This window comes from Adiantum capillus-veneris, chromosome 29 (genome assembly GCF_014529385.1).
Source record: "Adiantum capillus-veneris isolate H3 chromosome 29, ASM1452938v2, whole genome shotgun sequence".
NCBI lineage: Eukaryota > Viridiplantae > Streptophyta > Polypodiopsida > Polypodiales > Pteridaceae > Adiantum > Adiantum capillus-veneris.
The window spans coordinates 35,349,969-35,364,471 of NC_140959.1; the positions used below are offsets into that span (position 1 = coordinate 35,349,969).

General features: G+C 42.6%; 1 protein-coding gene across 1 annotated transcript; it reads left to right on the forward strand.

Annotated features, from left to right (window-relative positions):
* Window positions 1-487: 487 nt before the first annotated feature.
* LOC147419033 (3-ketoacyl-CoA synthase 4-like) lies at window positions 488-2,238 on the forward strand. Its single transcript, XM_086505933.1, has 2 exons — window positions 488-965; window positions 1,010-2,238. Exons 1-2 carry the CDS (start codon window positions 549-551, stop codon window positions 1,979-1,981), a joined length of 1,389 nt encoding a protein of 462 aa, XP_086362059.1. The 5' UTR covers window positions 488-548; the 3' UTR covers window positions 1,982-2,238.
* The last annotated feature ends 12,265 nt before the right edge of the window (window positions 2,239-14,503 follow it).

Here is a 14,503-nt window from a genome sequence, read left to right on the forward strand (position 1 = left end):
TTTTAAGGTCTCTTGGGTTTGTTCCTATGACGTTAAAAGCTCCTCCCATCCCCTCAACACCATCTCGCACAAGCATGGGCAAGAGGGGGCCCACGTTTATATCTCAGAACGTGGACATTGTGGGTCATCGATCTTTGCTACATTCGAGTTTACCTATTTTCTCGAATTTATAAGTTTTGTTGTACCCGACTTTACCTATTTTCTCAAATTTAGAAGTTTTGTTGCACCCGAATTTACTTATTTTCCCGAATTTACACAAACTACATTTGACGGTTCATATCGCATCCAATCCCCGAAATGGGCAGGGGCCATTGATCCCCTCCTGCCCATGCCCGTGTGAGATAGTGAGGAGCCTTTCCCTCTCTCTCTCTCTCTCTCTCTCTCTCTCTCTCTCTCTCTCGGAGTCTCTCTTCTACTCCTACAGCCCACGGCGCAGGGCTGCTTCCCCACTAGCTCTGCAAATATATGGAGAGCTCCCCATTGACGCTGCTCGCCACCCATTAAAGCACAGTTCTCTCTCTCTCTCTCTGATCCAGCAGCTTGTCCTAATGTCTCTCTGCATAATTTTCCTGCGAGTCTTCTTGTCTTTTTTCCTTCTTCCCCTTTCTACCAAGCTCACCGCCGCCGCGCTCTACATCATTATTTGTTCTCTCGACATAGCCTTGGTTGTCAGACAGAAGCGGTTACCTGTCTTCATAGTGGACTATGGATGCTTCAAGCCTCCTCCGACCTTGAGGGCTCCCTCCTCTGCCTACGTGGAGCACTGCAAATTGTTCAAGGGCAAGTTTAAGGAGGCAAGCATTCAATTTCAAGAGAAGATTCTTGCAAAGTCTTGCATGAGCGAGCTTACCTCCATTCCCAAGTCATTCCACTTCTTACCACCAAGAATCACCCTTGAGAATGCAAGAGCTGAATGCATGGCCACCCTTTTCGGGGCGACCGATGAGCTTCTTGCATCGGTGGACATGAAGCCATCGGGGCGACCGATGAGCTTCTTGCATCGGTGGACATGAAGCCACATGAGATTGGTGTCATTGTCTCTAATTGCTCTGACTTTAGCCCCACTCCCTCCATGACCAACATCATCATCAACAAGTACAAGTTACCAACTGATGTGAAGAGCTTCAACCTCGTCGGAATGGGATGTTCCGTCGGCCTCCTCGCCCTCGATCTTGCAAAGAAGGTCCTTCTTGCCCACCCTAACAAATACGCTTTAGTCCTAAGCACAGAAAATCTAACAGGAAGCTCGTATCATGGCAATGATCGGTCTATGTTGGTCACCAATTGCCTATTTAGGATGGGTGGCTCTGCAGTGTTGCTCTCCAACAAGTGGAAAGATAGGAAGATATCCAAATATATAATCCTCCACACTACAAGGAGTCATATGGGGACCATTGACATGTGCTACAAGAGTGTTTACAAGGAAGAATATTGTGAAGGGATCATAGGTATTAGCTTGTCCAAGGACTTGATGCAGAGTGCAACCCTTGCATTGCAACATAATATGACGCTCCTTGCGCCCAAGATACTACCTTTCCGTGAGCTTTCTCTCTACCTTTTGAATGGATTTATGATGAGGCTGTCACCAAAATCCAAAAGAAAACCTTACATCCCCAACTTCAAGTTGGCTTTTGACAACATTTGCATCCATGCTGGTGGCAAGGCGGTTGTGCGAGGCATAGAGCAAGCTCTTAACCTCCCCTTTGGGATTAGTGAGGCATCTCGTATGACACTTTATAGGTTTGGGAACGTGTCATCCGCATCGATTTGGTACGAGCTAGCATATGAAGAGTCAAAAGGCAGAGTGAGAAAGGGAAACAAGGTGTGGCAAATTGGTTTAGGAAGTGGATTCAAGTGTTGCACCTCTTACTTAAAATCTCTCAAGGACATTGATCTCAATAGTACGAGTCGATGCTGGGCTGATTGCATCACATACATGCCTGTGGAGCTGCCCATAGATGATGGTGCTTCCCATCGTTAATTTAAGTAGTTGTTGCAGAGGGAGGAGTACCCACATTGAAAAGATATTATCACATGTTGTTACTAACAATGTAAACTATTGTACAAGAGTTTCTACAAACAATACAAATCTATGATGTAGGATTTGAGTACAAATCACACAAAGGCAAAGAGTGTTCTATGTAAAGCACAACAATAGAAAAGGCAAAGAGTGGTACTATGTGTTCAAGACATCAATAGAGGTACATGTACAAAAGTTTTATTTTAAAGCTTTGTACTTTCAAGCACCTGCTACAAAGAATTTTCTCCATCTATTCTTGTGTGAAATGCATTTATGGATAACTTTCATGGCTCATGAGTTGCATATATACCTTTAGTACACATTAAGAATTAAAAGAGCACATATTGAAATTTCTGAGACCATTTAAAGGCAATGTCCAAGAACTCAATTTTTTGTATAGTAATTATGTCATTGCCCTAAAACCTTCCTTCAATGTAAATCTATTATTAAGTAGAAGTCACAGAAGAAGGCAGAGCGGTTCTATGTAAAATGTTTTGGAAATTTTACTAAAAGTATAAAATTTACTGAAATGATATCTAGAGGAAAGTCATAGTTGTAGTGTACAATTGTACTACATAATGTAATGCAACCTTTGACTTCTACCTAGTTTTCACTAATTTTGCCTAGGAACCTTGTTTGCTTCGTTGGCAAGAGCTTATTTAAGCCTAAATCAATTATAGGTATTGTAGTGGGATGATTCCCTTGAGATGTTGGTTTAGCATATGAGAATGAGAGAGAGAGAGAGAGAGAGAGAGAGAGAGAGGAGAGATTCTTGGAATATAGAACATAGATCTAGTACATTTGTAAGTGTGATTGTGAGGTTTTACATTTGAATTAGCTAGTGGGGAGACCTACTTGAAGGAGTTTTGTTTAAACCTTTGAATACATTGAAGTTAATTTGTTTCAAATTTCTCTATGTGGGGATGATTAAGTTTTTAATTTCAAGAAACTTGGCTTTTTAGCATTGATAAGAGGGAGAGAAGCTTGTATTTCATTAGGGAAATTCTGGACCCTCAAATGGGCCCTATAAAGACTTTGACTTTCTCCCTCTTGTCCAAAATGGGTGCATGGTAATTTTTTTACAAATGAAATCAAAACTTGTCAGACCTTTTGGTTTTAGAATGTACTCATCAAGATCTATCCATTGATATATAGCATACCATTAAATTCCTTATATTCTAGAAGATTCTATTTTTTGATGTGGCGACTCCGTTTTATAAACGGAATCTCTCCCCACATTTCAACTTTAGTGGGGAGGCTATAACTTTTACAAATCAACTCCAAAAATTGTCAGAGTTTGGGGATTTATAACCCACTTTGTAAGATCTTTCCAGTGTTTTGACAAAACGTTTATGTACTTCACAGAAGCATTAGGAAAACGGAATCTCTCCCCACATTTCAACTTTAGTGGGGAGGCTATAACTTTTACAAATCAACTCCAAAAATTGTCAGAGTTTGGGGATTTATAACCCACTTTGTAAGATCTTTCCAGTGTTTTGACAAAACGTTTATGTACTTCACAGAAGCATTAGGAAAAGAAGTTTTGCCACTCGCAGCAGGACCATAAGAAGTGGCTGCATTGTTGTTACCACCCTTTCTTTGATAAGCAATAAAAGCCTGTTCAACTGTACGTTGCCTAGTCTTGTTTTTTCTGGAAAGTGACTCTTGCAACAGCAAATGTGCATAATGCATCAAACTTGACAACTTCAGGATTTCCTTGGGTCATAAGTCTCCAAGTACTAGCAAAAGTGTGGTAAGAATCCGGTAAGGCATCAAGAATAGTCTGCACAAGGGAACTGTCTGAAATGACTTTACCTACAGAAATAAGTTGCTCATTGATATCCTTGACACCATCAAGGAAAGTGTCCATATCATCTTCCTCATGCATAATCTTCGATTCCAGCTCTTTACGCAGCAAAGCAATTTTAGCCTCATTGCGGCTTGCATAAAGACCTGCTAGAAATATCCCAAGCCTGTTTTGCAAATTTCGTTGAACGAATGTGAGGAGTAATGGTGCGCTTCACAGACAACACAATCAATGCATGAGTCTGTGCATCCTTTACATCCCAACGAGCTTGTTTTGTCGTACGCAAAACAACTCTAATAGCAGCAATCCTTGCAGCAAGACCTGCAGCATCCTCAATATCACCTACATCCTCAGAACCAGGACGTACATCAATGCCCTGCACAATATTCCAGACACCCTTTGACACAAGAACATGTTGCATCATGTAAGCCCACATAGGGTATTTGTCCCCATCAAACCTGTCCTCAGTAGAAAACATCTAGAACACATCTGTGTTGTTGTCAGCCATGGAAAATGTATGCACCTGATGTGAAAACTACCCAAAATGAGGAGAAATGAGTGAGACTAGCACGTGCTATATAGCACAACCCGCAGTAGACTGTATAGGACCTGTTATGCAAAAAACAGCACTAACAGAAATTCTACACAAAATGACAAAATTGCCTGTGTAGACCTGCCTAGGGTGGAAACGGAGGCCGAAATGAGCTCGAATAAGAAATCTGAGCAGACTGGGATGTATGAGCTCCCCCAAAAATTTTATCGACCTACAGCTTCTGGATTTCCTTGGGTCATCGAAGAAAGTGAGCAAGCGTGTGCTGGATGTAAAGAATGAGGATGCAAGAGAGCTACACAAGACAAGCACAAAGCACACAGAGATGGAAAGCTTCTTCTTCTTCTTCACAGAAAAGAGAGTACAAAATGACTAAGTGCTAAAGCTGAAAAGTAGCACATATGTACATGCGGTCACTAAGTGTGAACTCGCTAGAAGCGTAATGGGCTGGCACTATAAGTGTAGTCCAGCTGTAGAATCACTGGCAGAGATCCTCCGTGTCGGTCACCTAATGCGCCAGTGAGTAAATGTCGTAAGCGGCCAAGACCTGTAGTGGATGCCAGCTCAAGGTGTAGAGCTTGACATCTCAACACTCCCCCTCGAGCTCTGCATGTCGCAGAGTCCAAGCATAGTCCGGAAACATCGAAGCTTCTCAGCTCCGAGGACCTTGGTAAAGATATCCGCTATCTGCTCCTCTGTGCTGACATAGACCAAGTCGATGTCGCTCGCGAACACTCGCTCTCGAACGTAGTGGTAATGGACCTCTATGTGTTTGGTCCTGGCATGGAACATTGGGTTCCTAGCCAACTGCATGCTGCTGAGGTTGTCACAATGGATGAAAATCTGCTGGTCCACCTGCACTCCCAAGTCCTCAAGTAATGTGCGTAGCCAAGCTACCTCGCACGCCGCAACTGTTGCACCTCTTTACTCGGCCTCTGTGCTCGATAAAGCAACCGTAGGCTGCTTTTTGCTGCTCCAAGTAACAGCAGCACTCCCAAAAGAGAACATGAAGCCACTCGTAGATCTCCTATCAACAATGCTACCTGCCCAATCTGCATCTGTATACCCATACAATGCTAATGGTGCATCTGCTACATAGAACAATGCGTAGTCAAGAGTACCTTGCACATACCTAAGTGTGCGTCGTACTCCATCCAAATGTGGCTTCCTCGGAAGCTGCATGAACTGACTCTCCAAGCCTACTGTGTAGCTCAAGTCTGGCCTCGTGATAGTCAAGTAGATTAGACTACCCACAATCTTCCTGTACATGTTGACATCCTCAACAACATCACCCTTCTCTGCACTCAGCTTTGCATTCACATCCAAGGGAATAGAAATTGGCTTACAATCAGCCATACCATACTTTGACAACATGTCCAAAGCATACTGTCTCTGTGATAGCCATACACCCTCTGGAGTCCTGATCACCTCAATGCCAAGAAAGTAGTGCAACTCGCCTAAATCTTTCATTTCAAACTCCTGTTTGAGAAGACCCTTCACATTGTCAATCTCCATAGCATTGTCACCAACAATAATAAGGTCATCTACATATATGGTAATGACCACAATCCCCAAATCACTCTCACGTACATAGAGTGAATGATCAGCATGAGCTCTCCTAAAACCAATACTGACAAGATACTTGGCAATCCTGTCATACCATGCTCTAGAGCCCTGCTTCAAACCATACAAAGCTTTGAGAAGTCTGCATACATAATCTGGGTAACCTAGATCGACATAACCAAGTGGCTGATCCATATACACTTCCTCTTGCAACTCACCATTCAAGAAGGCATTCTTTACATCCATTTGATGCATAATCCATCCTCTAGATGCAGCCACTGCTATGACAGCTCTCACAGTCATCATCTTTGCCACTGGAGCAAAGGTCTCCTCATAGTCTATGCCATACGTCTGCGCATAACCCTTTGCGACCAGCCTTGCCTTGTGACGCTCAATGTTACCATCAGCCTTATGCTTGGTTTTATACACCCATTTACAGCCAATAGCTTTCTTGCCACTTGGCAATGGCACCAACTCCCATGTGTCGTTTGCTTCCAATGCAGCCATCTCTTCATTCATTGCATCATCGCAATGCACATTTCAACTGCATCCTCAAAACATGTGGGCTCCACATCCTGTATCACCTTAGCCATGTAGGCTTGGTGATGCGCTAGATACCCATCATAAGTCAATTTCTAAACTGGATTTCTGACTCTATTAGATCTGCGTGGTCCTGGGTCACTCCTTTGCCCTCTAGCATCTTCTTGTACTTTCCTTACACCAAGTGTCCTGACAGCTGGAATTCCAAATTCCTCATCAAGACTTTGTTCAGAACCATCTGAATCCATGTCTACATGTGAAAAACCTGATGATGCATCAGCCATAAAAGGAGGTTCATCAACCTTTTCCTTTCCTTTTCGTGATACATTCCCTGTACCTGTTGGTGGAGTAACCTGCGTACGTAGTCTACCATTCCATGGTTTCTCAACAGAGCCATGAGAAGAGGACTCTTGTGGTCCACTCAAAACCTGTGACTGTGGCCTCACATTTTGTATAACCACATCATCTTTTACATCAGCCCCAATAGTGCCATGTGCATTATTGTACCAGCTGCTCATCTCATCAAAGACTACATCTCTGCTCACTCGTAATTCTCGTGTAGTAGGATTGTAGCACCTGTACCCCTTTTGTTCAAGGGAATATCCCACAAGAATACATTTCTCTGCTTTAGGATCCAATTTCCTACGCAACTCATCTGGTACATGCACGTAAGCTATGCAGCCAAACACTTTCAAGTGTGCCAAATCAGGCTTTGTACCTGTAAACTTTTCCTCAGGTGTTACATCATGCACCGCAGCTGTAGGTGTCCTGTTCATAATGTACACAGTTGTATTTATGGCTTCAGCCCAAAAATGATGAGGCATGTTCTTCTCATTCATCAATGCACGTGCAACCTCTGCAATGTGCCTGTTTTTCCTTTCTGCGACCCCATTCTGTTGTGGAGTATATCTGCATGTAAACTGCCTGCGTATACCATGCATTCGCAGAAAACCTGAAAAATCATTGGAGAAGTACTCTCCCCCTCCATCTGACCTCAATGTCTTGATTTGCATATCTGTCTCCTTCTCAATCATGACTTTGAAGTCTTGAAAGTGACCAAACACTTCACTTTTGTTACGCATGAAGTAGACCCATACTTTCCTTGTATGGTCATCAATGAAAGAGACATAATACCTGCAACCATGTATACTTGCAGTATCGGTTGGACCCCAAACATCTGTGTGCACCACCTCAAGTGGATTTTTACATACATTGCGCTCATGTGGAAATGAGCCCTTTGACTGTTTTCCAAACTGGCATGCTGCACACACTTTATGCATACCATCCACCTTGAATTTGGGCAAACCTTTTACAATCCGTTTTGATTGCATGTTGCGCAATCTCTGCTCATTGACATGGCCAATGTGTTTGTGCCAAATGTCAACATCAGCCACAACACCTGTGCCCTGTGCAAATAATGTAGCTTTTACCTCAGGCATGTCTACATTCAGCGTAAACATTCTGCCCACACATTTGCCCTCTGTGATCAGCTTACAGCCATTCTGGAAATCTTCTACATAACAGCCATTCGGATTGAAGCGAACCTGCAAACCCTGCTCAACCATTTGTCCAACAGAAACAAGATTCTTTGTAATGTTTGGGACATGAAGTACATCTGCTAAGTACTTTGATTTCCCACTCTTCGTATTTAGAGGTATGTCCCCTACATGAGCAATGGGGTGAGCTGTGTCATCTCCTGTCTGCACATAGCCTGACACATCTGGTTTGCGCATATCTCTAAACCACTCTCCACGAGACGTCATGTGCTTAGAGGCACCTGAATCCACATACCGAACATCATCTTGGGTGGAATTCTCTACAGTCATTGTATTCATTACATGTTGCATAACAAACATGCGCTCGTTTTTGTTGTCATGTGCATCTCTGCTAGTAGATGCATAGTTGCCCTGTTCTCTCTTTCCACTTGCTTTTCCCTTTGGACAGTCACGTGACATGTGACCTCTTTCACCACAAGTCCAACATTCTCTGCCATCTGGAGTATGTTGCTGTCTGCTTGATCCTGCACCACGACCTCTTTGACTCCCCTTGCCTTGAGACTGGTTTCCCCTACCACCTGTATTGTTTTGATTTGATTGACCTTCCAGAAATTGGCCCCTGCAACCCTTGGGCCTCGACCACGACCTCTACCTCTACCTCTATTGGAGTTAGAATAGAAGGCCTGTTCAGAATTATTTATGCCATGAGAAGAAGATGTGTCAAGGTTCTTCTCCTCCAGAATAAGCATAGAAATCAAATCTTGGAACACGGGGATGTCGTCTCTTGTATTCATGGAAGACCTGAAATGTACATACTCATCTCCTAGACCATCCAAGCATGCACGGACAATGTCATCATCTTCCACTGAGACTTTAATAGATCCAAGAGCCTCAATGATACTCTTGATCTTCAAAGCATAATCATTGATGGAGAGGTTGTTCCTCTTAACCTGATTTAGCTCCGACTTTAGTTGAAGCTTCCTGGCCTTGGTGTTCACCTCGAACACTCTGCCTAAGTTTTTCCATGCAATGGCGGGGGTTTCAGCATCCTGTAAATAGCCCATCATGCCATCTGCGATGCTCATAGAAAGCCAATACATCACTTTGCTCTGGCCTTGTTGCCAGTCCCTCAAAGCTTTCCTTTGTTCTGTTGTAGCATTTGCCTCGGGAATCTCTGGTTCCTTTTCATTGTCTCCTTCTACATAGTCCCAATAACCTTTTCCTTTTAGGAAATTTTTTATTCTGAACTTCCATGCAGGGTAGTTATTTTTCTCAAGCTTCTCAGTAACAATCTGACTGAAACCGTCAGACATCTTGAAGCACTAAGACAAAATAGCTGCAATCTACAAAAACCTGTAAATCTGTTGAACCTGCTATCGTGGTACCGTTAACGCTTCCTACACTCAACGAGTGTCCACAATCAAACGTACATACAACCACTGTACTTGTACAGTAAATCTCTGTGTACTGCACTTTGGAGACCTGTTCAGAAACTTGGACGAAAAACCCCTAAATTTTTTTCCGCTGCGCGAGGCGCCTTCGGCATCTGGTCGTGGATTGCGAACGAAGGGATTGTGATGCTCTTGCTCTCTTAGCCTCTCTTGCCTGCACCAAGCTATGATACCATGTAAAGAATGAGGATGCAAGAGAGATACACAAGACAAGCACAAAGCACACAGAGATGGAAAGCTTCTTCTTCTTCTTCACAGAAAAGAGAGTACAAAATGACTAAGTGCTAAAGCTGAAAAGTAGAACATATGCACATGCGGTCACTAAGTGTGAACTCGCTAGAAGCGTACTGGGCTGGCACTATAAGTGTAGTCCAACTGTAGAATCACTGGCAGAGATCCTCCGTGTCGGTCACCTAACGCGCCAGTGAGTAAATGCCGTAAGCGGCCAAGACCCGTAGTGGATGCCAGCTCAAGGTGTAGAGCTCGACATCTCAACACTGGAGCTGCTGGCGACTAAGCCCCGGAAGACGCAACCTGCTCTGATACCAATTGTTAGGATTAGGGTTGTAGAGAAATGCACACAGCTTGGAGAAGACGAAGGAAGCTCAAGGCACACAATAGAGAGTGTATTACGTAGTGTGCAATGGAAAAATAGATAGGCCTAGAGTGATGGGCATATATACAATGCACCGGGGGAAAAACCTCCTAAAGAGGGAAAAAATGCCCCGACGGTCCTACTGTGTTCACACACATCACTACCACATGTATATGGTAACAAGGGTGCAGGCCATCATTGAAGATCAGCCTACCAACAATAAAGGACCCCGAACCCAAAAGTCAGTAGGAGAACGGGCAACTTCTCTCCAAAAAATCTTTCAGCTAGTCCGAACTACTATGAAGATGATGCAGCAGGAGAACCAAACTGTTCTCAATTTTTTGGATTTCGTACATGATTCTCCAGTACTCATGTATGCTTTACCTACCAAGGAGGCAGAACTGCCAAGATTCTTCCCAGCCTTGTATCCTCAACATCCAGAACCAGTAGATCAACTCACTTATTTTAGAGCATCACTGATGAACTCCATGATTGGTATGAGCGAGCCACTATGGAATGGAAAGTCTGGCAATCACTTGTCAATGATGCCCTCAAAAAGGACATTGTCATGGATCTACAGTGAGAAATGCAAAGGTTCAACCTCTTATGGGTCAGTGGAAGGTCCAACTCCGTGGATTAACGAAGATCACAAATCAATTACTTCAACTAAGCGTGGAGTCCTCCAAGATTCTTGAAAAGGATATCACTGCCAAACCTGGGTTGGGACCACAATACAAAAAAATGGCAGAGATTCTCTTCAAAGCCACACTGAAGACAAATCAGCCACTTCGACAGGGATGGATTCACACAGCCTCCCATTGTCATAAACTGGCCAGAAGCCAGAACCAGTCTGACTAACGGCTGACTAAGGGCAAACACAGTTTATATGATCGCGACACCAAAACTTACAACACCCTCACGCCTTATGAATTTGAGATAAGCACAGAAAGGCAGGATCAGCTTGAGCAAGAGGTCATTTATAGACTTATTCAAAAGGACAATGCTGACACTCGGACTTTCTGAGGCACCAAAGAAGAAGAAGGGCAAGAGGAAGTGGGTTCAGTGGAAGGATACTGGGTAGTTCCATCTCAAAATCAGACGGTGGATTTTCCTAGCTATCCATTAGGCACTGGAATCTCCTTGGATGGGTACCCTTGGAATTACAACTACATGGGTGTCAAGCACTCAACAAGCATGAAATACGACATAAAGCTGGCAATACCAAAAGAGTACTATCAAAGGAACATCGGCCAACTCAAAAAACCAGACTGGTTTTCTCAACGACAAATCCGAATCAGGCGGTGGTTTTTTTTCCCAGTCTCATAAGGAAACTTTGGTTTATAGCAAAATTCAAGAAAGGAGGGAAGGATGTAGAAGACAAGGACAGTACCAGCAGGCGAGAATTGCTCCTTCAAAGGCCGACCAACAGGAACTACTACAGTGGCAGTAATTACAGCAATTATTGCATCAATAACTCTATAAGCCTATAAATAGGAGCTGCTACATTGTATTCGTGGCTTTTTGGACTTTTGGCTTACGGGATTTTTCTTCTAGACTTTTAGTTTCATAATCTTTTGGCTTTCAACTCTGTAATGACTTACTCATGTAATCAATCCTCAAACTTCATATGAGCTTAAGCCTGTTGTACATTATGCTAATTATCTTTGTACTACAGATCTGAACCTATAATACCATTCCCAATCTTCCAGTTTGTGTCTTCCATTTCAGTATATTATTCAAGTTCAGTTCTCTGTTTTAGTCCAATACTTAATTCCAGTCCTCACTAACTGAACTGCCTAGATAATCAGTAGCTCTGAACTCTAACACGGAACAACCGTATGAAGAGGCCACCTCTCATTCCATGTGTGCTGGAGCTGCTGACGACGATGAAGCCAGGGAGGACACAACCTGCTCTGATACCAATTGTTGGAATTAGGGTTGTTGGAGAAGATGAAGGAAGCTCAAGGCACACAACAAAGAGTATATTACTTAGTGTGCAATGGAAAGATAGATAGCCCTAGAGTGATGGGCATATATACAATGCACGGGGGAAAAAACCTCCTAGTTAGGAAAAAAAATGCCTCGACGGTCCTAAGTGTGTTCACACATCACTACCACATGTATATGGTAAAAAAAGGGCGTGAGCAACATTCTTGAATATGTGCATGGGATCTAAGAGGTGTTGAATTTTTAAGTCCTTCCAATATGGAAGTCTTAAAATTATAGAGTACCTTGACATCAGAATAGTAAATAGGTGTGAATAAAGCTAAATTGTAGAGAGGGGAAAGAAAAGACTAAAGTGGTAATTTTTCAAAGAAAAAATAAGTGTAAAAAGCAAAAAAGGTGAAAAAAACAAAAAGGCTAAAAATAGTACTAGGTAGTGTCATATTAAGTATTAACTGGTGGTTGAATAGTGGTTTCTATTGCATCATTAGATTCCTTTTTGAACATTTTAAAAATTTTGAACATGGTAATATGCATAGTAATAGCCGGTCGAGGTGACAAGCATGGTAGCAGTCATGATAATAACTGGCCGACATAAAAAAGAAACAGGTGTGGTAATAACTACCCGACTTAAAAGAGAACGAGGGCAATGTATGCCTCCTTTTTGCAGCATACCATGATCTTCTTCTTCTCTCGCCATCGTGATTGCAACCTCCTCCTCTCCTTCTTCCTCTCTCAAAACTCACACCCCTCTCTCTCTCCTTCACACACACACAAGCACACACACACACACGATCAATCTTTGGTGGATTCTCGCTTTCTCACTCATTGTTAATTGAGTCAATATCAGTTAACAGAAGCTGCTAAAGACTGAAGACGTACGAATGCACATCGAAGATCAAAGTGAAGAAGCAATAAAGATTGGAGTTACACATTTTTCACATTTTCCCAAAATGGTCACGTATTGTAAATTCCCGATTTATTTCAAGCCATTGTAATATTTTAATTGTTACAAGCTCAATAAGAGTTCCAAGATGTAAAGCATAGGTCACTTAGTGTACCTAGGTTGCAGATACAGTAAGTGTGGAGTCTCAAAGGTCTTGGGGGCCGGACATTACACATTTTAGACCTTGGCTAAGGTATAAAAGCCAACTTTGTAAATATTTTACTATGTTTTTGGATAAGAAATGCACATCGTGAGCTAACGGCGCTCACTCCTCTCCTTCTCGCACTTCCTACTCCCTCTCCGGTTGTCACATTGCGAATGCGTTTGTTGTATTGCAACCGCAGGTAAGATCTCTACGCATTGACGTAAGCCATTCACAGTATTTTGTAGCTTTTGGCGTCGTCGACCCGCGGTCTAATTTCATCATAAATAGGAATTTACATGTTTAATCAAAAACTAAGCATAGGCGGGGTATTGAGGCATCATTGCGACTAGGTCAAAAATCCACTGCTGTTAATAATCGTGATTTTGGAACTTGACCTAAAGTGGGGTTTGACCATAAGCATGTGTGCTTAGGTCTTATAAACTTGTCTTAGAAGTTTCATTACGTTTGGATGTCGTTTGATGCTGTAACGGATGTGAATTGTTTGCCGATGAGCGATTGGCTTTTGGTGATTTCAGTCACTTGAGTGTAGCTTGAGTTAGATGCGAGTTGTTAGTTGTTTTCCAAGAGATTGACAACCTCTTGTAGCCTCTATGCACTAGTCGAGTCAGTTTCGTCCCATGGCTTAACAAAGTAATCGTGGTTCTCGCTAATACTACAATAAGATAGGATGGTGAGGTTAGACATGCGTCCCACATTTGGCGCCGTTGCCGGGGACGAATAGACCTAAACTAGGGAAAACACGAGCGTCTTGTGTAAATGTCCATTAACTTCCTCTAGGTTCACCTAGAGTAAAACTTTCTTTTTAGAAACCACATAGCTTAAGATTATCGTCTTTTGCTGTGTAGAGGTAGCTTGGAAGTAATCGTACTTGCTACGTGCCTTTGGGATTGTAGGATTGTAGATTTAGATTAGGATTCGGAGAATGATTGAAAGGCGAGACAAGTTTTAAGATCAAGGCTCTGAAAAACACAAGAAAACGAGTGTTTGTGGACACTTTCCACAACCCCATTGCATGAGAACCTAGGAGTAGGGTAAGTAGGATCCGAGGTGGATTTCAGAACATTGCTCACTCCAAACGAATCATCTGTGAGTTGTTTATGTGAAGTTGCAGGTTTCAGGTCTACAGCTAGAAATAGCATGAAAAGACTCCAAACCACTCAATCAGACTGGAAAGTAAGCCTAAAACTTGTATGAACCAGTGGGTAAGCTAAAGGACACTTTGAGGTAAAATTTTCAAAAGTTTGCCAAAACTCAGATTATTTACTTTTCTTGACATTTTAGGCTAAATTCAGTTTTGACTTGATTTATAGGTTCAAAATAGATCATGAAAAGACTATCCAGTGAAAAAGTTCAAAAAATAGTTCCTTTTGGGCCAAAAGTTAATAAACGCAATTATTAACTTTCAGCTCAGATTTGACCAAGGTT